General features: G+C 42.2%; 2 protein-coding genes and 1 long non-coding RNA gene across 6 annotated transcripts in view; 2 read left to right on the top strand and 1 right to left on the bottom strand.

Annotated features, from left to right (window-relative positions):
- Positions 1-1,427: 1,427 nt before the first annotated feature.
- Positions 1,428-5,239, bottom strand: LOC132242941 (uncharacterized). The gene is made up of 2 exons (XR_009454740.1): positions 4,530-5,239; positions 1,428-4,362 (listed from the first exon to the last, which is right to left on the bottom strand). It is a non-coding gene; the product is annotated as an uncharacterized LOC132242941 (long non-coding RNA).
- Positions 2,618-24,938, top strand: part of CDK6 (cyclin dependent kinase 6) — a 205,703-nt gene continuing 183,382 nt past the window's right edge. For 2 of the 4 annotated variants that reach the window (XM_059712312.1, XM_059712315.1), the window contains exons 1-2: positions 2,618-2,752; positions 5,633-6,232. In XM_059712312.1, coding sequence (XP_059568295.1) covers positions 6,000-6,232 — 233 coding nt within the window. In that variant the 5' untranslated portion in view covers positions 2,618-2,752; positions 5,633-5,999. Of the gene's footprint in view, positions 2,753-4,035; positions 4,266-5,379; positions 5,524-5,632; positions 6,233-24,938 lie in introns of those variants that run through there. The other 2 variants (XM_059712314.1, XM_059712313.1) reach the window with 2 other exon arrangements.
- On the top strand, positions 6,095-24,862 carry LOC132242940 (large ribosomal subunit protein eL31-like). The gene is made up of 2 exons (XM_059712318.1): positions 6,095-6,232; positions 11,168-24,862. The coding sequence occupies exon 2, from the start codon at positions 11,173-11,175 to the stop codon at positions 11,548-11,550; it is 378 nt and encodes a 125-aa protein (XP_059568301.1). The 5' UTR covers positions 6,095-6,232; positions 11,168-11,172; the 3' UTR covers positions 11,551-24,862.

Genomic DNA, 24,938 nt, shown 5'->3' with positions numbered 1-24,938 from the left:
ATTTTTTATTTTGGTGAAAACAAAAATTTATAAATATCTGATATGAAATATTCACAAATGGAATACATCTCTTCTGTGACACTAAGAAAATTTTCAGTGTAAGTTACAACATCATTTTGGAGACAGATTCATGAGTTCTGATTTTTAAAATCTTATAAAATGATGTGTAACTTTAGACTAATCTGATATGCAGAGTGAAAATATTGGTGCAAATAATTATTTATTCTTGAGCGGTAATGTTTTCATTCATCGAAGATTCCTAAACAAAAGAGTCGGAATTTGGTTCACAGTTTATAAACTTTGCACAAATTTTGTTATGATAACCTGTTACCCAGAGAGGAAGTTATCCATAAACAAAAACAATCTGGCATTTGCTAATTTTATAAAATCCATTGTAAAACTTCCTGGTCTGAACCTTTAAGCAACCAGATGTTAATGTGAACCATAACCAGGGAAAGTGAACAATGGCAAGCTAACAATATCAGAGAAATCAGGTGACATAAAAAAGAGTTAACACTCAATATTAACATATGTAATTAAATAAAATTTCATTTTTTTACAGTGACCAAGTAATCTAGTAACCTAAATTATGGCATTTCTAATCCACCTAAGGTTGTTGTCAAATTCAGTAATTAAAAATGCAATGCACTGTAGAAAACACATTTTTCTGTTAATTTTAAAGATATTTACACCTTAATATTTTTAAAACAAATTATTTACTCAAATAAATTCTTACAATTACTTGTTGGTTCCTATGACTAACTATTAACAGTTATTTCTGAATTACATAAATGTGTTGATTACTAGGCAAGTAAATCTTGTTTTTAAAAACATTGATAAGTTGGAACAATGATCAAAATGGAAGATTCACATTCATGTCTCTGGTTTAAAGTCTAGTGATTTGTAGTGATCCAATATTTTATATAAATATTTTATATAAATACAAAATTCAGTAATTTGTTTTCTTAAGTCTAAAAGTTATATGAGATTATAAATATCTTTACAAATATATGTTTTGTTCAGAAATTGTATGTTATTTTAGGAGAAATATTCCTAAACACAAAATGTATTTTATGAATTATCTTAGACATAAAGAGACAATTACTCACTTTTATTTTTAAGAAAAAATTATTATAATGCATTGAGAAATATTTGCTAGTGGAAATGCAACAATTTTTATTTACCTAACCTGTTACTTCACACTCTTGTTAGAATCAATTTTGTAAAGGTAAAATTTTAATCTAACAATATAGTTTAATTCAAAAAAATCAGAAGGTTTATAGAGGTAATATTCCTAATTCAAACAGAATTTTGCTAGGTTTTAATTTTCCACAGAGCACTGAAATAAATAAATTTTTAAGCTTTGTTTTAAAGGTTTCAAGTATTTTACAGATAAAAATTTTGGACAACACCGAATTCTTTAAAAAAAAAAAACACACACAGTTATTTTAAGTTTTGTTTTACTCCATGGTAGAAAGTATTGAAAACTCCTTTTTTCTGCCAAAATCGCATTTCCACCTGAAATAATTGTATTCAGGTTTTCTCAGCAGGTAAAGATACATGCTTACAAGGTTTCAAATTTCAGAATCCCAACAATGCATTCAAACTGAGCACCTACCGAATCACGTTCGTGTGTGTGTGTGTGTGTGTGTGTGTGTGTGTGTGTGTGTTATCTTGAGGTTTTATTACTTACACTGAATTTTAGTGTTGTTGTTTTTTTTATCTCCTCAGAAATACCTTAGTGAACCCTCAGCATTTGCTAACCACTTAATAATTGTGAACCGGCCAGTCCCTTCAAGTGATCGTTAACCACAAGAGTGCCTGACAATTTCCAAATCATACCCTCTGTCCAAAAGGAAAAGATAGGGCTTTGTGAGGCCGAAAGGAAGCGAAGGAAAACAAAACCAATGTAGCTCATGCTGAAAGTGAAAAGTGCTTGGACAGATTAGTATTTTCTTTTCTGCAAGGCGTCCTGCCAAACTTTTTTTTTTTTTTTTAATAGAAAAGAATTATTTTTCGGTCTGATTTTTCAGTTTCTTGGAAAGTGTGGGTATTTACCATCCCCATGGGCCCCTCATAATTATCGTCGATCGTTTTGTGTTTTTCCCATCCGTCTACATCTCAAACTGCTGATACCCCCTCCTCACTCTGTCAAAACCCCAACTCCGGGCGACCCTGGGTGTGGAAACTCCGCCGACTCCCGGCGACACATCCCCCTCACGCTTCTGATTTTAGTCGCAAGCTTCTCCCACTCCAGTTGCAGGGAAAGCCGGAAATTTTCATTTAAGCCCCCCTCTCCCCCCCGCCTCGCCCCCCACTTGGAGCCGAGAGCTGGGGAGCTGGGAGCTCGGAGCACCGCCGCTCCGGCCGCCTCCGCTCTCTCCGGAAGGCTTTAATTTGCACACTTGCTTGCCCCTGCGCCGCGAGCCCCCCACCCTGCCGCCCGGTGGGTCTCGGGCAGAGTCGGCCTCCCGGGCCCCCGCCCCCGCCCCCGCCCCCGCTACCTCCCCAGCTCGGGCCCCGAGCTCCGGCCGGAGCCCCACGGCTCCCGTCCACCCCCTGCGAGCCGCGCGGGCGGCGCCCTCCGCCGTCCCTCCGCCCTCCGCCGCTGTGCCCACCCCCTCGCCGAGAGCGAGCTGGTGACTCCTTCCTCCGAGCCGGGTTACCTGCTCCCCGCCGCCGCGGACACGTGCGGAGGTCGGACTGACACTCGCAGCCCCCTCGGGAGGCCGGATGTGGCCCGGTCGCTCAGGTGAGGATCTGGGCGCTCGGGTGGGTGGGCTGCGGGGTGGGGGGAGGGGGTCCCCGGGGGAGAGTGGGGCCCTCGTCTGGGGTCGGAAGCGAGGGTGTGGGTGGGGGTGACTGATGGGGTGGAGGGTATGTCCTCGGAATCCACTTTGATTAACCCTTTGCGAACCAAGGCGGGCTAGTTACGGGGTCCAGTTTGGGGGCGCTCAAGGCGTCTCTCCTAATCTGACTAGAGACGGAGGACATCACACACTAGGGACGCCCAACACAGGTCCTGTGCCCGCTCCCACATAGCCGTGAGCAAAAGCACAAACACTCCTTATGCAGATTTTGAAACGGAATTTAAACTCCGCTCGGACGGTCCTACAATAATCCACGTTTAGGGGTGAAAATGCACTGCCCCTGGGGACTCTGTGCGGGAGAATGTGTTCCCGTGCTCCATGTTGATTTCCCACGAAAGCTCTCGCTCCGGCTCGCCGAGGTGTGGGTGTGGGCTCCACCTTCCCACCACGAGGTAAACGTGAACGCAGGCTTCTCGCTGGCAACCCCCGCGGCGGAGTTTTGCACACTTGGAGGAGTGCACGCAGGCTGACCAGTGCCCAGGCTTGGAGCCCCGCATGGACTCAAGGCAGGTTCGCTTTAGCTTCCCAGTTTACTTTTCGAATTTCCAATATCGGAGCTCTAACGCACACCCCGCAGGGAGCAGCCTCGGCCCCGCAGCCCGCCGGTCAGTGTGCACGTGGGCGCATCCGTGTGTGCGCGCACGCGGGAGCCGTGGTCCCCGGTGCGGCCTCTGGTCGCGGCGCTGGTGGCGACCCTTGCGGTGCTTGGCAGGCTCCGAGAGAGGCACATGAAGGATTTCATTGAGTGTGAAGACAGAGAGCAGAGACAGAAAGCAGAAGGAGGCGGCTGCAGCCTTTGTAGTCGCGGAGGAATGCGGAAATGTTGAAGCACTATGTCAAACTTTTTGAAATGGGGTCAAGTCACATTCAGCCAGCGTGGGAAAGCAACAACAACAACAAAAAAAAGTGGAGGGGGGGTGGGGGGGTAAAGGCACTGTTGCTGCCGTTTCTCTCCGCCGGAGCCGATGGTCTGGGGAGCGAGGAGGGGCCGCTAGGGCGGGTGGTGCGGGGCCGGGCGGGGGCAGCAGGCGCAGTGGGCGCAGTTCCCTGCGGGGGTGGGACGTCCGCGACGCTTCCTTCGCTGCAAAGCCTGGGGCTGGAGGGGCGGGGATGGGATGGGGGGGTGGGGACACGGGAGGGCGGGCGGCGCAGCCGGCGGCGGCTCCTCCGCTACCTGTGTGGCCCTCGGCCTGGCTCAGGTCCTCGGGCAGACGGTGGGGGCTCGTTCCTCGGCTCCCCCAGGACTCGCCTACCCGCTTTAAGAAGAGTTTGAGTGGAGTCCGTGTGAGAGGCTCCATCCTCGCTGAGGTCTCCTCTGCCCGAACGCAGTGGGGGTCGCGCCATTTGTTTCTTTAATTCCTGGAAGAAGGCGAGCTGGCCAGCTGTGCGGGGCAGGTAATTCCTAGGTGGCCCGGGAATTCCGGACACGCGGCCGGCGTAGCGAACATCCTGCCGGGGCTGCGGTAGCCGCGGGTTGGAGGTTTCCTGGGAACTGGATTGCAAAATGAATGGGGAGGGGAGGTGAACCCCCCCCCCCCCCCAACACACACACCACCCTACACTTTGTTGCGGAGGGCTGGGGGAGGGGGGGGCGACTGGCTGCCGAAGGCATCAGGCCTGAAGCCGAAAGGGGAATGGAAACCTCTGTCTGCTACGTACATCGGAGATGATCCTGGGAGTCGGGGAAGAGCCCCCGCCGCGGGAGTGGAGCCTCTTCTCTCTCACCCCCGGAGGCTCAGCATTTTCTCCCCTCACCCCACCCCACGTCACCGCCACCCTTTTTCCTGGGGAAATTGAGTTTTACTTGGGTTGGAATCGGTTGGAAATTTCAGGGCGGGTTACAGTGGTTACCTTTCTCAAGTTATTCTTTAAAGAGACGAGCTAAAATGTGGCGAGCACCCTTTCTCCCACATTTGGAGTCCCGTGGGCGACTCCCTCAATCCAGGACCCCACCACCCACCCACCCACCCACCCCCCAAATAGCGGGAACCCCACCTCTCCCGGCCTGATGGGTTTCCACCAGGGAGGTCCTACGCGTTGGCGAAGGAAGAGTGCCATTTCCAACCCAGACTCCTTTACCCCCCAAAAGACCATTTGTGATGCAAGTCGTTTTTAAATGTTTCCTGGTAGAAAAACTGAAAGTAGAAAGAAAGGAAGCAATTTTCGAGCAGATGTCTGACCACCCCTTCTCGCACACTCCCAAGCATCGAGTTACAGGGTCCTGGGGGCCCCCACCCACACTCTACGGCCCCACACGGGTGGACTCAGTCCCTCCACAGCAGCTTGCGCGCGACCCCTGACCGTCCCACGGCACCCCGGAGCCCCTCTCCCTGCGCGTCCAGGCCGGGGAAGGGAGGGAGGGAGGGGAGCAACACAACACAATGATAGAGGAATAAATATTAAGCCGTGACATTGACGTGCCCGGCGCCTCCCCTCCCCCGCACTCCCGGCACACTCTGGGCTGCTCGGCACGCCCCCTCCCGTTCCACTGCGTCCCGCGCGGCACGGCGCCGCGCGCTCATCCTCGAGGGGCCCCTGCAACCTCTCCGCGCGAAGACGGTTCCAGCCCTACGGGGACGGAAAAGTAACTTCGCTTTTCTCGGAAGAACCAGGAAGATTAATCGGCCAGGGAGAAGGCAGGAGCGCGCGGAGGGTAGCGACGGGGGCTTCGTGAAGGAGGAGGAGGGGAGTCTGCAGGAACCCGGAGGAAGGCGCTTGGCATGTCTGATTGCACTTTCTTGTCCTTCCATCTCTCCTTTTAGGTGGAATAATTGTGGGCTGAGACGCGCTCCGGCAGAGACTATGTAATCGGCTCGGTGACTGTACAGCGGACTGCGCTTCGGGGAGGGAAGAGGAGGGATCGGTTCGCTTCTTTGCGACTCGGCAGGCGGAGTTTCGCAGCGGCACCAGTGTCGCGCCCGCCCGCCCGCGGGGAGGTCGCTCCATCCAGCCCCGCCGGCCGCGAGAGCCCGAGCGCCGGAGCGCGGTAGTCGGCTGGGGTGAGGGAGAGCCAGACCCAGCTCCGGGGCGCCAGGGAGCGGGCCGGGGAGTCCCGAGGAAGGCGAGCGGCGGTCGCAAACCAGCGGAGCGCGCCCCCAGCTCGCTCCAGCGGTGCGGCGTCCCGGCGGCATGGAGAAGGACGGGCTGAGCCGCGCGGACCAGCAGTACGAGTGCGTGGCGGAGATCGGGGAGGGCGCCTATGGGAAGGTGTTCAAGGCCCGGGACCTGAAGAACGGAGGCCGTTTCGTGGCGCTGAAGCGCGTGCGGGTGCAGACCGGCGAAGAGGGCATGCCGCTCTCCACCATCCGCGAGGTGGCGGTGCTGAGGCACCTGGAGACCTTCGAGCACCCCAACGTGGTCAGGTGAGCCGGGGAACGGTGCCCGCACCGTCGGGGGCCGAGCGCCCGGAAAGTGCTGGGCCAGGAGGATCCAAAAGTGCCAGGGAGGAGGGGGCTGGGGCACGGTGCGACCCGTTGACCTTACGGCGAGAGTAAGTTTTGTTGACAGAGCCACGAGCCAGAGCCGGTGACCTTGCCAGACAGCGAGCAGAAAGACAAATCAGAAAATGTGACCTATGCAGGCTTCCCTCCCTGCCGGCCCTGAAAGGGGTCTGTGAAGTTGGGTGCACTTTAGGCACAGAACAAGCCGACCTGAGACACGCCCTGCTAGCCCTACCCCCTACACCCCCCTCTCCCGCCCCCCATAGTTCCCTGGCCATTGGGGAATTTTTGAGAGACTGAGTATAAGTGAGAGGTAGCAGGACGCAGTGATAATTTGAAGGAAGAGAACTTTACTGGTATAAATAAGGTTAAAAATTGCAGAACAATGTTTTTGCCAATCACACCCAGGGGTTCTCTTTATTAAAGAGATAATGATAAATAGTAGTCTTGATGGTCTAAGGACTAAAGTGCTGATGCCCATTTTCCAACAGTGTTCTTTTAAATATTCTAAAAATATTGCCTGCCTATTATTTTATGTCTCTGGGCCAACATAGTCTTTGGACTACTTCTCCAACAGGGTAGATAGGAGTCCAAGATACGGAACCTTAGATTCTAAATTCTAAATTCTGCCTTTGCCTTTTCTGGAGGGTTATGCAGTGGGTGGGGAGACAAAAGTTCTTCAAGTCTCCTGTGTGGAAACCAGTAGTAAAGTGTGTGTGTGTGCCTTAGGATAATGGTGTTTTCTTGGTGATCCTGGAATTTCCCCATTGTGTGGTTGACACTGTGTGGTGTGTTCACTCTTTATTTTCTAAACAGATGAATAGTTTCAAGTCAGAAAGGAATGCACAGAAACATCTACAAATTAGGGTGTGCTTTTACCTTTCCTCAACTCTCGAGAGATAATGTGTTGGAAAAGGGCCTTGGGTTCTTCTTCCTGACTTCTTATCCATCTAGGGATTCTGTTCAACAAATATGTGCCTACTGTGTGCACTGTGGATGAAAATATGTAAATAAGGACAGCTAAATATTTTTGTAACAAGTCAAACAATTTAACATTAGTCATCAAAGTGGAGAGACCCAAGACTGACCTTTGAAATACCAAGCTCTCTACAGACTCAGGGAGTCCAAGTGTCTACAGAATCATCCTGGGAGGTTTTAACTTGTCTCCTCTTATTCCAGGCTGGTGATTTGTGTGGCACTTTGTTCCTGACACAGGGAGACTCAGGCTAGAAGGCAGCAAAGAATCATAAATACATAAATAAGGCAGTAAATGGCTATAAAGATAAGGACCCCATTATACCTCCACTTAACCAGTAAAGCCCGAGAGGGACAGAAGATAATGAGATTGGGAGAATTGTGTTTTAGGAAGATGGGATCACATATAAAAGCAATACGTTAACCTTTTATGTGTGTGTTTTCTTCCTTGAAAAACTACAAAAACGCTTTTGGGGAGTCTTTGCAATAATGAAGGGAAAAACGAGGGTACATTTTGTCCCATGTAACTTAGTTATCTTCCTAGAAGAATCACCGAGGTGTTTCCCAAAGGATGATTTCCACCACTAGAATTTTAGGACTAAAATCTGTGTTTTATTTTGTCTGTTACCTCTGGAGAGTGTCCAATCAAGGATGATCTTCATGTGTGTAAACAAGATTCTGTCCTGACGTAGAGGTGTTACGGAGGCACCCCTGTGCAACACTGCATTTTACAAAGCACAGGCTATTCTTGAAAGCTATACTTATGAATTGAAGACAAGGGGTCGTTTTCTAAAATTATCTCTATATGTTAAGTTTCTTCGTACAAGTCATAAGGAGAAACTGAGATAGTGTCTGTGAGAGCACTTGGTCCATTTAAAAGTGTTTCCGATGTCCAAGTATTATTTGTGTTCAGGCAGATTCGTGGGCCCCTTGCCTCAGAGCCAGTTCCCAGTAAGGAAGGCATCAGTTCGCCTGACTTGTACGATAGGACAAATCATACTTCAGCCCAGACATTATCAGCTCTGAAACCAAGAAGCTACTTGAATATAATGAGCCTGTAGTTTGTCAGAAACGCCCATCAGTCATATGCCATGAGGGTCAGTGACACTTGAGGAAATTATTGATGATGTCATCCTCACAAGCTGCAAATCTCCATTCCAGTTCCTTTCCTTCGCGGTTCTTCTCTTCCGCCTCTGCCTTGGGGCAATCATTGGCCCCCATGACTTGTGTGGCTAGACTAGGATTCTGGACTTCAGAGGTTGCTGATATTTGCAGGGTCAGGAAATCGAGGACAGGACAATAATTCTTTTCCTTCCCAGGTAGAGTTGTCAGAGTTGAGCTCCCAAACCAGTGATTTATTGTTGCCCCACAGGATTGTTGCTGGTTCTTTAAAGGTTTCTTAAAAGGGCAGATGCCTTTATAAGTTGCCTTCCAGTCATAAGTAATTTACCATAATTATAGGCCCTTCCCACAGATAGTTAAGCCTCTAAGCTTGAAGGAGCATAATAAACATATTAGCTTTTTTTCCAAAAGTTTAAGGTTTAATTTTGATGGATTTGCCAGAAAAGCTGACTTGTTGTTGTTGGCACTGGCACTGTCTACATGTGTGGGGATAATGACTTGAAATTCTTGCTTACCTGCATGTGATGTAGCCAAGGCTTGATCAGTCTGGGATGTAAAGTTACTCTTACTTTACGCTTGGTAATCCCAAATCCCTAGAGCCTTTGCCACAGTCAGACTTCAGTATAAACCTATATTGGAGCGTTGCACTCTACAAATGAATTCTGTTGACGTTCTGAACTAAATATATACAAGCAGGTAGGATAATATGGTTTATCAGCAATCTATTCATTCACCAAATATTTATTGAGGGCCTACTATGCGCCAGACACTGCTAGAAGCCGGGGATACAGCAGCAAACAAGTCAGGCCAAGTCTACACGTCTAGAACTTACCTTGTAATGGGATGAGAAGTTCTTTTTCTTTTTAAAAATCCACTTATCCTTATTTCCATTGGCTTGCTTTACTCTATTTAACCTAACCCAATTTTATAGAGCAACTAATTTTTTTTGTGATAATTTGGTGACCAGGAGTTTGCTGATTGAATAGGTAAGATAACCAAAACACTAATCAGAATCAAATGCTTTTTGAAAATTAAATTTCATCTTAGAGACATACAAATAGATCTATATAAGAAGACATTGACATATAAATAATATATATATATAATGAACATTTGAGCTCTATTTATTCAATGAGGATTTAGGAAGAACCTACTGTTTAAACACCATGGGCTCAGTGCTAGGAAATATACTTGAGTAAGTCACAGCTGCTCCTCTCCTCCAGTAATTCCCTGTGGTTGAAGGAATAAGATGATCACCATAACCCTGATACATGATAGTATTGTGTCAGTACAGAGACCGGTAAGTGCTACCAGTGTTGTCCTTAGGGATCAAAGTTGTTAGTAGAGCAGTGAAAGTAATTCAAATTGAAGTACTGGTTCCAGAAACTAAAACTCATGGCATTTCAGTGAATAAACTTGTGGCATCTAAATATGTTCAATTATTTTTGTCAGCATATTTAATCAGTGCTTTAAATAAAAAGCCAACAGAGGAACTTCTCTTGCATGTGGGTCTCTGACTCTCTCATGTATCTGGTGTTCCCATACATTATGTATGTATTAAATTTGATCATTTTCTCGTTAAAAATAAATAAATAAGTAATAAAGCCAACAGAAAAATCCATGCAGCTCAGTAATTATTATTCAAGAAGAGTTTTCTAACTTTCTTTTTTTTTAAATTCTTTATTGTTTGAAGTATTACATGAGTCTCCTTTTTCCCCCCATTGACCTCTCTCCTGACACCCGCTCCCTCAAGCACAAGCCCTCATCCCTCCTACTGTCTGTGTCCATTGGTTATGCTCATATGCATGCATACAAGTCCTTTGGTTGATCTCTTACCCCCTCCCCCCACCTTCCCTTAAAGGTTGTACAGTCTGTTCTATGCTTCTATGTCTCTGGTTCTATTTTTGTTCATCAGTTTATGTTGTTCATTATATTCCACAAATGAGTGAGATCATGTGATATTTATCTTCTCTGACTGGCTTATTTCGCTTAGCATAATGTTCTCTAGTCTCATCCATGCTGTTGCAAATGGTAAGAGTTCCTCCTTTTTTTTTTTTACAGCAGTTCATACTTTCTCTTTTTAAATATCTCAATAATATATATCATTAAAAAAAGAATTAAAAATGTGATATTCTCAAGGAAAACCTAATCATTAACAGGGTCGAAGAAATATGGCATATTATTTGATGCAGCATAAAGCTGAGTCATCTGGGAATTCCAAATAAAAGTGTTATTTTGTGGGTGAATAGTACATTTATTAGAACTTGTTTCACTGAAAGGAAAAGCAGGCGTTTGTCTCTTTTTAAGTTTCAGCATGTTAAAAGTATGTTTGGTCTCTCGTTCTCTAGGAGTTCCTTGAAAAGTATCCAATTTATCAAGGTTATTTAGTAAATAAACATTTTCACAATGATATTCTGCCCATTCCTTGTTCCTGCAGAAAAACTTGGTAATGCTGAATTGTTGACATTGCACTTGTATTATTTTTATGTAACTATTATCACCATGGCATTATTAGAATTTTTCTGTCAAGAAGAAAATGGTATACAAGATGGAAACTTGTATAAACTTGAATGTCTAGTGGTGTATTTTCCTATTTTTAAGACATGGTAAGTGAATATCTATTGAAAACAGACTCCTTGTTAAAAGTAAGTTATCTTTAAAAAACAATATGCCTCGTCCAGGTGACCTGGAAATTATACTTGCAAACCTACCTTCCCTCTCCCACAATACCTCGCGCTCTTTTTTTCCAACTTGGGCCAGGCATAATGGCTCCCGCAAAGAAGGGTGGTGAGAAGAAGGAGGACCATTCTGCCATCAATGAGGTAGTGACCAGAGAATACACAATCAACATTCACAAGCGCATCCATGGAGTGGGTTTCAAGAAGCGTGCCCCTCAGGCACTCAAGGAGATCCAGAAATTTGCCCTGAAGGAGATGGGAACTCCAGATGTAGGCATTGACACCAGGCTGAACAAAGCTGTCTGGGCCAAAGGAATAAGGAATGTCCGATACCATATCTGCGTATGGTTGTCCAGAAAACATCATGAGGATGAAGAGTCGCCAACCAAGCTCTATAGGTTGGTCACCTTTGTACCTGTCCCCACTTTCAAAAATCTACAAACAGTTAATGTGCATCAGAACTAATCACTGATTGCCAAATAAAGTTATAAAACTGCAAAAACAAAACGAAAAAACAATATGCCTCGCTGTTAATGATTCCCTAGGAATGTTTTCTTAAGAATGAGACATTCAGTACTTGTACTATGTCATTGTAAACGCAAGGATATTAAGGTTGGAAGACATTCTGGAAGTCTTTCAGCCCTTTTCTGTCATAAAGAAACTAAAGCCCAGAGGTCAAGCAACTTATCTATCATGCCATGATGAAGTAGTTGACTTGTATTAAAAGCTGAATAGCACTTAAAAAAATTCTTTTTAATTGTGTGTGATGGACGAAGTTAAATGAGTACATTTCTAGTTTGGAAAAAATGAACTGTATAAAGACAAAGGTGATGGTTTGCCAGGAATAAATGACATACCAATTCAGGAAATTCCTGAATCCTGCAGTATGCCCTATTGAAGTAGATCTGGAAAAAGTATGATGATTATCCATTATATTCTGCTTTTAAAGAAGTTGGGTAGGCCCTGGCCAGGTAACTCATTGGTTAGAGTGTCATCCCAATATGCCAAGGTTGCAGGTTTGATACATGGTCTAAGCACAGAGGAGAATCAATCAATGAATGCATAAATAAGTGGAACAACAAATCAATGTTTCTCTCAAATCAATAAATATTTTTTAAAAAGAATTTGGTAATAACTGATACTTTAAATAGCTATAGTTAAATACTAATACAAGTAAGTAATGTAGTTAAATAATTAAGTAATAATATTGAGTTCATTTTAGACAAAGAACAATTGGAAGAGTCTAAGTGCTTGGTATTTGTCTGACGAGTGAACTAAGATGCCATAATGTCACTCTGGCATCTACTAGTCATTTAATGAAATAAACACCATAATACTTAAAAATTAAGAAGCAAAGCAACCTCCAGACATATAAACAAATATGTTACCCATGCGTCTGGAAGTAATTGCACCATTATTGCTGTTCTCATGACATTCAGATTAGCGTTTCTGTCGTTTTAGGAAGGAAGCTAAGAGCGTTCTGGAGTGATCGATCATAGCGGAGATGAAATCTGGGTGCAGGAGGCTTGGTGATAGGAGCAGGTAGTGAGTGTAGTGTTGGGCTTTGTTGAAGGGCCAGGAGGCAGCACTGAACATGGGCACTGGTGGTTGGTAAGAGGCATGCCTACATAAAGGTCACCATTTGAGTAATGATCTATAGATGGTAAGTCTGCTGGGGCAGGCAGGTCAGCAGTCAGAGGGAGGTGTTTTATAAGACTCCCCGGGCAGTTGTTTTGAATATCACCAGTTGCTGTCATAGTTGATTTTGTTTTACCAGCTGCGCACATAGCTGCTCTCCACTGAGAGGTGAAGTAAAGTCACCTTAAGGCAAGTGACAGGAATCTGTGTGAGTGTACAGGAGTAACTGGAAGTCCATTTGGGATAGGATAATTACTAAACATTTAGAAGTTTACCTAAATTTGGGCAACTGCTGGCTTTGTCATTTATGTAGCCATTTTAATTATTGATTCTTATTACCTGGCCTTCCTAAAGGATTTTAGTTCAATAGAATTAGAATCAAAGTATAAGAATTTTGGAATTGGAAGGGGTTTTAGATTTAACTTAGTCCAACCCCCTTTGGTCTGTGTGGGAATTGTTTTGTAAATGCATAAAAGAATTGTCTTATTTTTAGTCAGCTGTTTTATTCCACATTTATATACATCGTAGCTACAAACTGAGGAGAGCTAAAGTTCAAATACAGGTTTATATCCAATGTCAACAGGACAGGATGACTAATGTTCATTACATATCTGTAAAAACTCCTTTGGGATATAAAAGTATTTTCAGTTTAATGATTTTATGTTTCCCCTGATGTGAGGACAAGGACTGGATCTTTTATATTCATGAATAATACAGTGCTCATAACTCTTAGCTGCCCAGTATATGTTTCCTGAATGAACGAAGTAAAATAAGTTAAATTATAAACCCTTCCAGTGAGAACTTTTCATCTTTCTGGAGTTGCCTACAGCATTAGCAAGTATCTCAGGCTAAACACTGAGAAGGAGGGAGATCAGTGGGTATTAACTGTAATGCACCTGCACACCAAGACTATTTAGAAAGAGCCTTCAAATACTAATTGATGTTTAAACTTTTCCTGTGACTCCATTTTTTGTCTTTAATACTGGCTTCTGCTATAATAGGATTTTCTTGTTTTCATTGTGTGGTTTGCTACATGTATCTTACAGGCAGTTTACTCTATTTCCCCCAAATGTGCTCCTTGCCATCCACCTCTGTGACTTTTTAAAAATGCTTTATTGTTTAAAGTATTACATATGTCTCCTTTTTCCCCCATTGGCCTCTCCCCAGCCACTCCCACCCCCCAGCACATGCCCTCACTGTCTGTGTCCATTGGTTATGCTTATATGCATGCATACAAGTCCTTTTTGATCTCTTATTCTCACCCCACCCCCTTCCCCACCTACCTTTCCTCTGAAGTTTGATGGTCTGTTCGATGCTTCTATGTCTCTGGATTTATTTTTGTGCATCAGTTTATGTTGTTCATTATATTCCAAGAATGAATGAGATCAAGTGATATTTATTTTCTCTGACTGGCTTATTTCACTTAGCATAATGCTCTCCAGGTCCATCCATGCTGTTTCGAATGGTAAGAATTCCTTCTTTTTTATAGCAGCATAGTATTCCATTGTGTAGATGTACCACGGCTTTTTAATCCACTCATCTCCTGATGGGCACTTAGGCTGTTTCCAAATTTTAGCTTTGTAAATTGTGCTGCTATGAACATAGGGTATATATATCCTTTCTGCTTGGTGTTTCTGATTTCTTGGGATATATTCCTAGAAATGGGATTATTGGGTCAAATGGAAGTTCCATTTTTAATTTTTTGAGAAAACTCCATAGCGGCTGCATCAGTCTGCATTCCCATCAGCAGTGCAGGAGGGTTCCTTTTTCTCTGCATCCTCGCCAGCACTTGTTGTTTGTTGATTTGTTGATGATAGGCATTCTGTCAGGTGTGAGATGGTACCTCATTGTTGTTTTGATTTGCATCTCTTGGATGATTAGTGACTTTGAGCATGTTTTCATATGTCTCTGGGCCTTCTGTATGTCCACTTTTGAAAAGTGTCTATTTAGGTCCTTGGCCCATTTTTTGATTGGATTGTTTATCTTCCTTTCATTACGTTGTATGAGTTCCCTATAAATTTTGGAGATTAAACCCTTTTCAGATACAACGTTGGCAAATATGTTGGGCTCCTTACACAAACTTCATATTTTTGGATTCTTTTTTTCTTTTTGCTCTTCTGGTTGAGTGTTTTTGCTTCCTCACATTTCAAATCATTGATTTGATTCTCAGAATCCTTTACTGTTGAATCTCTGTATATTATTCTTTATTTCAGTCAGTGTATGCTTAATTTCTGACTGGTCCTTTTCCATTTTTTGGAGAGGTTTCTAGAAGATTCTTGAGTAACCTTATAACCATGGTTTTGAACTCTGTATCCAGTATTTTGCTTTTTTCCATATCTTTCATTTATGACATGTTTCTTTGTCTCCGCATTTTGGCTGCTTCCCTGTGTTTATTTCTATGTATTGGGTAGAGCTGCTATGTCTCCTTGAGTTGGTAGAGTGGCCTTGTATAGTAGGTGTTCTACAGGGCCCAGTGGCTCAGCCTCCTCAGTCACCTGAGCTGGGAGCTCTAGGTACACCCCTTTGTGAGTTGTGAGCACAGCCTTGTTGTAGTTGAGACTTGATTGCTGTCAGTGTTACTAGGAGCAATTGACCTCCAGGCCAATTGGCTGTGAGGACCAGCTGCAACTACAGTGGGAAAGCTGCTGTGCAGGAGATACCCCTATGGAGCAGGACTTGCTTCAGTGGGACTTTGGTGTTCATTGAGTCTGCCCCTTGAGTGTGTTGCTTATGGACGTGTAGAGTTGTAATTTGGTATTGTCTGACACTAACCACTGGGTACATTGGCTGTTGGGTCTCCAGGGAGGTGCAAAGTCAGCCACTGCTTGGGGCCACTCAGCAGGAGCTACAGAGAGATCTGCAGATTCCTCCTCTTTGTATCGGGTTTGGAAGTGCCTAGATGAGGCCCAGCTGTCAAGCAAGGCAGGCTGCTGCTGTTGCCAGGTCTCGGGCCTTTTATTGATAGGTTTGGAACTCCCTAATCCAGCTGCCGCTTGTTGGAGAGATTTTAGCCTAAGCAAGGAGAGGCCATTCATATGCAAAAGCTGCTGCTCACAGCGTGGGTGGGGTTGTAAATTGGATGAGGCAGGGTCTTAGGGAATCACAAGGGTGGAGCAAATAGAAATGGCTGCCAGTCAGCCCTGTGACCAGGGAGGTCCCAGCATAGGAACAATGATCCCTGCAAGCACCTCCGTCTGGAGAAAGCTGTCTCCAAGTTCCTGCTCTGATGCCAGACAATCCAGTTCCTCCTCGTATGTGTCTGAACCTCACTCTGGTGGTGGAGCTCAGAGGAAGCAGGACCTTGTAAGTTCAGTTTGTGGTGCCGGTCTTTTAAGAGGAACAGCTGGGTCTCTAGCAGCCTCTGTGTCACTGAGCCCCAATCCACACTGGTTTTTATAGCCCATAGTTCTTACTGACAGTAGGGACTTCTTTTCCTAGCTCTGGGACCCTGGGCTAGGGGGCTGGTGTGGGGCTGGCTCCTCCGGGCAGACTCCGCAGAGATCTCCCTCCCAGTTAAAAAAGCTGCACATGTGGGTGCCAGACCAGCTCGATCAATGCCTCCGCACCTCCTACCAGTCTCAGTGTGTTTTCTTCTTTACTTCCCTGGTTGTAGGATTTCCATTCAGCCAGCTTTCCAGCAGTTCTGGGTAATGGTTGTTCTGTATTTTACTTGTAATTTTAATGTGATTGTGGGAGGTGGTGAGTACCTGCGCCACCATCTTCAAATACACCTCTGTGACTTTAATTGGGCGTAATCTCCAGCAGTGCCCCTCCCTGTACCACTGTTTCCACCTGTTGAAATGCTACCCATCCTTCATGGCCAAGCTCTGATGCCACTTTCATTTTCCTTTGGTGGTATATTCCTTAATACCTCCTTTTGATAAAACTTCTGCTTTATGACACTGAGTATATCTCTGCCCCCATATATTATTATGTCTATTATAAAAGATAAAATGTTAATCTTCCTTCTAGCCACCCTCTTCTGATCCTCTACCCTTCCATACCCCAATTGTAAGCCCTTGAGACAGGATGTATCTTGTGGTCATGGCTGTTTACATTCTGCATCCATTGGAAATAAAATGAAAATAAGAATGCATGAATAATGGAAGGAGGTCCAGTTATTAAGGTGGGTACTATATGGAGTGTTTCCATCACATGAATGTTAATACTAAGGAGTGTCAGATAAAGGGGGGGAAATGGATCTGTATATTGGATTACACTTATTTGGTTCCTAGGAAGAATAAAGAGTACTGAACAGAGAACATTTCATTTTGTTTTACTCCAATATAGTTTATATTAAAGAAAGTTTTAAATTTAAGTCATTCCCATAGTTAATGAACTGTACAGTCTTGCACTTAATTCCATATACTGTAAAGACGACATTAACATTAGGAAACATGCACACATTCAGTAAAAGTTGAAAATTATTTGAACATTTTTAAATGTAAGAATGTAAGGAATACATTTTAATCAATTGCTTGAATTCTTTTACTTTTATTTTCCCCCACTAATTTTAGTATCATTGGCTTTCTATACTGGAAAAACTCTTTGGAGGAACAGAATTAAGTAAAACTTTCCTAATAATTTCTAAAAGAATGTCAAGATACTAAATCCCATTAAACTTTGTCTTCTACGTCTTTTCATAATTTGTGTATGGAGAATTTGAATTCCATCTTGACAAACTGGTAGGTTTAGTTCAGAAGTATTCTTCCAGCCTGAACTAATTCTAGTCTCAACACATATGTGGTAGGTGTGTGTGTGTGTACATGTATGTATGTGCACGCAGTGCACACTTAGAACAGTTGAATGCAGGGTCCCTAAAAGAAAGGACTGTTTCCTTATGTTTAAAATTTTTTAAAATTTTTTGATTATAGTTGACATACAATATTATAATAGTTTCAGGTGTACAACATGGTGATTAGACATTTATATAGCTTACGAATGATCACTCTGATAAGTCTAGTACCCATCTGACACCATACATAGTTATTACAACCCATCTGACACCATATGTAGTAATTATAATATTATTGACTATATTCCCTATGCTATACTTTACATCTCCCTGACTGTTTTCATAACTGGCAATTTGCACATCTTAATCCCTTCCTCTTTTTCACACCCCCTTCCCCGAAAGCCAATCTCCATTTCCCTCTTGTCTGGCAACCATTAAAATGTTCTTTGTGTTTATGATTTTTGTTTCTGTTTTGTTTATTTTATTTTTTAGATTCCACACATAAGTGAAATCATGTGGTATTTGTCTTTCTCTGTCTGACACTTTTCTTAGCATAATGCCCTCTAGGTCCGTTGATGTTGTTGCAGATGGCAAGATTTCATCCTTTTTTATGGCTGAGGCATATTCCTTTGTACATATGTACCACTTTATCCATTCATCTATTGATGGACACTTAGGTTGCTGCCATGTCTTGGCCATTGTAAATAATGTTGCAATGAACATGAGGATACATACATCTCTTTGAATTAATGTTTTGGGTTTCTTCCGATAAATACCCAGAAGTGGAATGGCTGGGTTCTTCCTTTTCTCTTGTTACAGTATTTGTTTTAAAGTCTACTTTGTCTGATATAACTATTGCTATCCTAGCTTTTCCTCCACGTTTGCATGAAGTATCTTTTTCCATCCCTTTACTTTCAGTCTGTGTGTGTCTTTCGGCCTGAAGTGGGTCTCTTGTAGACACATATATGTGGATCTTGTTTTTTTATTCATTTGGCCACCCTGGATCTCTTGATTGGAGCCTTTAATTGATTTACATTTAAAGTAATTATTGATTACTTTATGTAATTATTGCCATTTTATTATATTTTTTTATTTTTTTATTTTTTTCAAGAAGTACCTTTAACATATCATATAATACTGATTTGGTAGTGAATTCCTTCAGCTTATGCTTGTATGGGAGTTTTCTTGTTTCTTGTCCCCAAGCACTTAGTATGGTGGCTGGCATCTTTAGCTCACAATAAATATTTGTGAATGAGTGAATGAACGAATGAATGAGTATGTGCCATCTAGGAATTCAGAATTGATTTCTTTTTTTTGGTCAGAATTGAGTAACAATGTTTGAAAGCACATTTAAGTTCTATAATATTCAATAAGTATTTAATTTTTTTAATTTTTAAAAAAATATATTTTATTTATTTTTTACAGAGAGGAAGGGAGAGGGATAGAGAGTTAGAAACATCGATGAGAGAGAAACATCGGTCAGCTGCCTCCTGCACACTCCCCACTGGGGATGTGCCAGCAACCAAGGTACATGCCCTTGACCGGAATCGAACCCGGGACCCTTGAGTCCACAGGCCGATGCTCTATCCACTGAGCCAAACCGGTTAGGGCAATAGGTATTTATTGATTATCTGCTATACTGATTATTTTATTAAAGGTAACTAACAGTGATCACAGAAAGTACCTACATCTTGAAATGTTTACCAAAAAAATGGTATTAGGTCTAGAGCAGGGGTCCTCAGCCTTTTTAAACAGGGGGCCAGTTCACTGTCCCTCAGACCGTTGGAGGGCCAGACTATAGTTTAAAAAAAAAACTATGAACAAATTCCTATGCACATTGCACATATCTTATTTTGAAGTGAAAAAACAAAACGGGAACAAATACAATATTTGTATTTGCACGTGGCCCGCGGGCCGTAGTTTGAGGACCCCTGGTCTAGAGTTTCTTTCAAAATGAGTATAGATGAAACAAGCTGATCATTGCTGAGGCTGTGGAAGTTTCTTGTGGAGGTTTGTAAAGGAGTTAGAATGCTTTGATTCTATCCTCATTCTTCCATCTGTTAACTGAGTGATCTAGATAAATTCCTTTATGTCTCTGAACTGTGGTTTTCTCCATAATAGGGATTACTACTACTCTTTTGACCTTAGAGCATGGCAGTGATCAAATAAAATTATGTATAGAAAGATCAACTATTATACAGATATAAGGTATTATTAACAACAGGAATTCCTCTCCTCAAGTAGTTTATAATTTTGTGGAGGAAACTGACATGTATACAGATATCTGTATTGCTGATTGGAAGCACTCCTCCCCTACACAGTGTTAAAGTATGAATGGAGCTAGGTGTTTCTGAAAAGATGTGTATTGGATTTATATTAATAATAGTAAAATACAGTCTTTAATCTTGGTAGTTGGCGTCCCGTTTACCCAATCTGTATGCTATTCATTAACAGATTTATTGTAGGAGGGTCTGAGGACACAGTGCCCCTGAGAACATTGTCAGGATGGGTGGGAGCTTGAGGATTTCTTTTGTGTTTCACTATTCAGATTAACTCAAAGGAGAGTTGAATTCCTTGCTTGTTCTTTCTCCTCTTTTTTAAATTTTAAAATCTCAAACAGAATTATTCCTTTTTATGCCACACATTGGAATTTCTGCTTATTAATTTTCTGAGGCTCTTCTTATGGCATAACTGCCACGTGACTTGAAATTTTATTCCATGTACTCTATATTGAAGTCAGCAAGAACTTCTGTCCACAAAGAAAAAAGTTTTCTTTCAGGGCCACTAATATGTAGTGAGATACAGTAGGCCCCCCCCCCCCCTTATCCGCAGTTTTGTCTTTAGTGGTTTCAGTTACCAGCGGTCAACCACCATCTGAAAATACAGAATGGAAAATTCCCAGAATAAACAATTCAGAACTTTTAAATCCTGCGCAGTTCTGAGTAGCGTGATGAAATCTCGCGTCCTCCAACCTGGGATGTGAATCATCCCTTTGTCCAGTGTCTCCACGCTGTATGTGCTCCCCAACCTTTAGTCACCTAGTAGCTGTCTTGATTATCAGGTAGACTGTCACGGTATTGCAGTGTTTATGTTCCGGTCACCCTTATTTTATTTACTAATGGCCCCAAAGCACAAGAATAGTGTTGCTGACAATTCAGATATGCCAAAGAGAAGCCATAAAATGTTTCCTTTAAGTGAAAAGGTAAACGTTCTCAAGTTAATAAGAGGAAAAAAATTGTATACTGAGGCTGCTACATCATTCATTTCACTTCATCTCATCATGTAGGCATTTTATGATCTTACATCGTCACAAGAGGAAGGGGGTGAGTATAGTATAGTAACATATTTTGAGAGAGAAAGAGAGAGACCATATTCACATAATTTTTATTTAGTGTATTGTAATAATTGTTCTGTTTAATATCGTTGTTAATCTCTTGCTCTGCCTAATATGTAAGTTAAACTTTAGGGATGAATATTTAACAAAAATATAGTATATATAGGGTTCGATACTATCCATGGTTGCAGACATCCACTGGGGGTCTTGGAATCTATCCCCTATGGATAAGGGTGGAGGACTACTGCATCTTTTTTCTTTGCTGCTTTTTATTGCTAAGCAATGTCATAATTTCTTTTAGATATTCCTAATGGTTAGTAGGAAACATTTACTTTGCCTAAAATGCTTTCTTTTTAGAAGATATAAAGCATAAAGTTGGGTTAACAGTTAACACCTATTCTGCAACAGAACAGGATAAACAACCAACATCTTTGCATTTCAAGGGCAGACTTTCACACTTTAGGTTATCGGTTCTGACCAATACATTTTAAAACTTATTAGTGGAATACAAGAAACAGAATGGTAAGTTGGGAGATTTAGATGATGTCGTCTACATTCCAACCCTGTAGAATCAATTAAAGAAGTTATTAAATAGCCTTGGGTAAAAATGGTATGTTTTCTTGTTGTGCCATGAGAAACCAAGAGACTGATTAGAGATTGGGCTAGAACAGCCTCCCAGAGCTAATCATGAATGAAGTGTATTAAAATATGGAAATTCTCTTAAAAGAACAGGTAAAGAATCCCTTCTTTGAAATAACACCCTTTTTACACATTAAGACACAAAAGTTTTGATATCCTGCTAGTCATTACAAATTATTTTAAGTTCATGAGATTTAATCAGTGGTTATTTAGCTAACTATTAATCATTAGTCTAGAACTTGACATTGGTAATACCAGTTGGGTTCTCTACTAAACCAGTTAGTTTTTGCAAAGAGAAAAAAGGCTGTGCCCTGGCTGCTTTGGCTCAGGGGATAGAGCATTGGCCTGGGGACTGAAGGGTCCCGGGTTCGGTTTTGGTCAGGGACACTTGCCTGGGTAGGGGCCTACGGGAGGCAGCCAATCGATTATTCTCTCTCATCATTGATGTTTCTATCTCCCTTTCTCTCTCCCTTCCTCTCTGAAATCAATAAAAATATATTTTTTTAAAAAACGCTATTTCGGAGGCATTACTCTTTACTCCTTAAAAGTTGGCTGTTTAGAGAGATGGTATTGATCTCAAAGAGAACTATGTAAGAGCATGGTTGACTACTGGTACCAATTCCTAATCCTAGAGAAACAGGACTTTTGAGATTAGTCAAGAGTAGCATCTTTGTTCATGAAAAATTAGTTTTTCCCCGCTTTAGTTGATGAAATAAAATTAAGAAATAATTCTATCATTAGGCAAATAAAGAGTGGTGTAGAGATGTATTTTGTGACATGAAGGGACCACATATACTCATTAAAAGGAGAGAAGAAGGTAGCAGAAGATGAGCTAAGTTGAGGTAGAGGTGAGAAATGCAACTTGGTGAAGATGAAACATGGCTTCAGAACCTGGAATTGCTATGGACAGGGTGGCAAAAGTAGTTTACAGTTGTAAGTATACAAAACAGTTTATTCTTGTATTATTATTTATTAATATATTTTTTTCCATGTGAACAACTGGAAACCTACTTTTGCCCCACCCTGTATATCTGAAATTTCTTACACTTCAAAATCTGAGAACTGGTGATATGGATGAAAACACTGGCATATATAGAAAGTCCTCAGTGCTATTCTTTTAGTTCCATAATAATAAAATGGTAAGGCTGTCTGATTTCTTATTCTTGAGAACTTTACAGTAGCACATCTTTACATTGTCCATTTTGCCTACCATGTCAATATGAAGTAATGCATAAATTAATATAGCATGTAGGCTACCCATTAGAATATAAGCTCCACGAGGGAAGGGATTTTTGTTTTGTTCACTGCTTTATCCTTAAAATCTAGAACAGTGCCTGACATACAGTTCAATAAATATCTGTTGAGTGAGAGAATAGTTAAACTATAACTAAAGATTACTCTATTACAATAATTTTCTTGGCAGTAAAAATGTTATTTTTTATTCACTCCTTGCTATTATTGCATTTAAAACTCTTTAGAAGATTATGTAGGTCTCTACTATGATAGTAAATTGGATTCTGAAATTGGATTTAGGAGCTATTTAATAATTTAATGATTAGTGAGTAGATTGGACACTAAGTATATCCTTTCTAAGCTAATTCATCCACTGATGTTTCATTAAATTCTGAATATAATTTTAAACAAACAGTAAGTGATATTTTAGATGGTCCTATCATTTGTGGCAGAATTGATTTAGATATTTTGGTGGAAATGTTAAGATGGTTTCAAATTTTCTGGGTGGTGAAATTCTGTAAGGAAGATTGACTAACATACATTTCCTAAAGCAGCAATTTCCAACCTTTTTTTTTTTTTTATCAAGACACACATAAACTAATTACTAAAATTCAGTGGCACATCAAAAAAATGTATTGTATATTTTGCTGATCTGACAAAAAAAAAAAAACAGGTATAATTTTGATTCATACACACCAGACAGCTGTTGTGTTGGCTGTTGTCATTTTTTTTATTTGACAACCTAAGGCAAAAGAGGTCAATGCCTCTGATTAAATAGTCAGGTATTGCATGTTTAAAAAATTATTGCAGCACACCGGTGGAAAATAACTGTCCTCAAGAATTTGACACAAGGTGTAAAGCCCTGTATAAACAGCTACATTTGCCCTTATAAGTCATGAGGCCCACAGGGCCAGTCCCATCATGAACCTTGCCCCAATACTACTATTTGGTGCTACCATTCCAATCACCTTCATTCTCTGCTTAGATTGGTTGATTGTAATCTTCTAAGGAGTCTGATATTACTTAGTCATGACCAGTTATAAAGAGCAATATTAATAAAGAAGGAAGGAAAGAAAGAAAAGGAAAAAAGAAAAAGAAGGGAGGAATAGAACAGAACGGAATGGAATGGAACGGAACCGAATGAAAATGTGTGGTGTTCCCAGCCAATTGTCAGGTATATTACAAGGAGTTACTAGAGGACCAAGGGATTTGTTTGCATTTTTAAAAAAATTAAAATAATCGCGTTTTTCTGTTAAAGTACTTGTTCTTGGTTAATGTTGCTGTGCAGTAAATTATTCCAAAATTTAGGGGCTTAAGACAAGCATTTTCTTATGCTCAAGGTTTCCCTGGGTAGGGAATTCAGACAAAGCACAGTGAGAATGGTGTATCTCTGCCCCATTCAACTGGAAATGACACAGCAGCTGAGGGGTTGACTCATCCTGAGATGTTCTCACTATCAAGACTGGGTTTCGACTGCAGCTGAATGAGTTGTGGCGCTCACCATGCTCCCGTGACCGGGCACTGACAAGTTCAATTTGCCATCGCGGGCCTCTCGGAATCTGGACTCCCACAATGCCCTGGGCACTCGGATGGGCAGTTGGGCTGCTGGTGAAAAAAACATGTGAGAGGTTGGTACTAAGAAGTGCCTTTCCTGATGTCTCTGCTGCTTGGAACCACTTGTAGAGCAGTCTCTGCTTTTGCCTTGCTTGCTGCCAGCTAGACTGTGACGACAGCACATCTACCCTCCACCTCTAGCCCAGACACCCCCATTTCTACTTAGAATGAAGAGAAAAGCTCTAAGTATCTGGCATTGCCCTAGGCTGCTTTAGTTTTTGAACGAAAAGTTTGCTGAAAAAAGTAAGATATCTTCTGCCAGGAAATCAAGGAGGAAAACAAAACAAAACAAAATCATTTTCTCGATTTTGCTCTAAACTGCTGCATCTGTCTATGCCAAACTAATCAATACCGATTGCACCACCAAACTCCATTGCAAATTCAGCTGTGAGGAGATTCCCTTTCAGACAACTTTGCTGAGAGCAGCTTGGAAAATCGGTGTCCAGGGGTCTGCCATGTTTTCATGCTTGCATTTTGGGCTCAAAATTGGCACTGGGAAGGGGTTACTGAGAGCACAAGGCTGATTCCAGGCCCTCCTTTTAAACGTTCATCTACTTAAGATCCTAGGATTTCTCTAAAACAAACACCAAAACCTCTTTGAATTAACAGTTTCATGCTGTGAATTTCTAGTGGGAGATCTTTTCCTTGATATCGACAACA

This window comes from Myotis daubentonii, chromosome 10 (genome assembly GCF_963259705.1).
Source record: "Myotis daubentonii chromosome 10, mMyoDau2.1, whole genome shotgun sequence".
Classification (NCBI taxonomy): domain Eukaryota; kingdom Metazoa; phylum Chordata; class Mammalia; order Chiroptera; family Vespertilionidae; genus Myotis; species Myotis daubentonii.
This window is presented reverse-complemented; position numbering and strand designations above follow the sequence as displayed.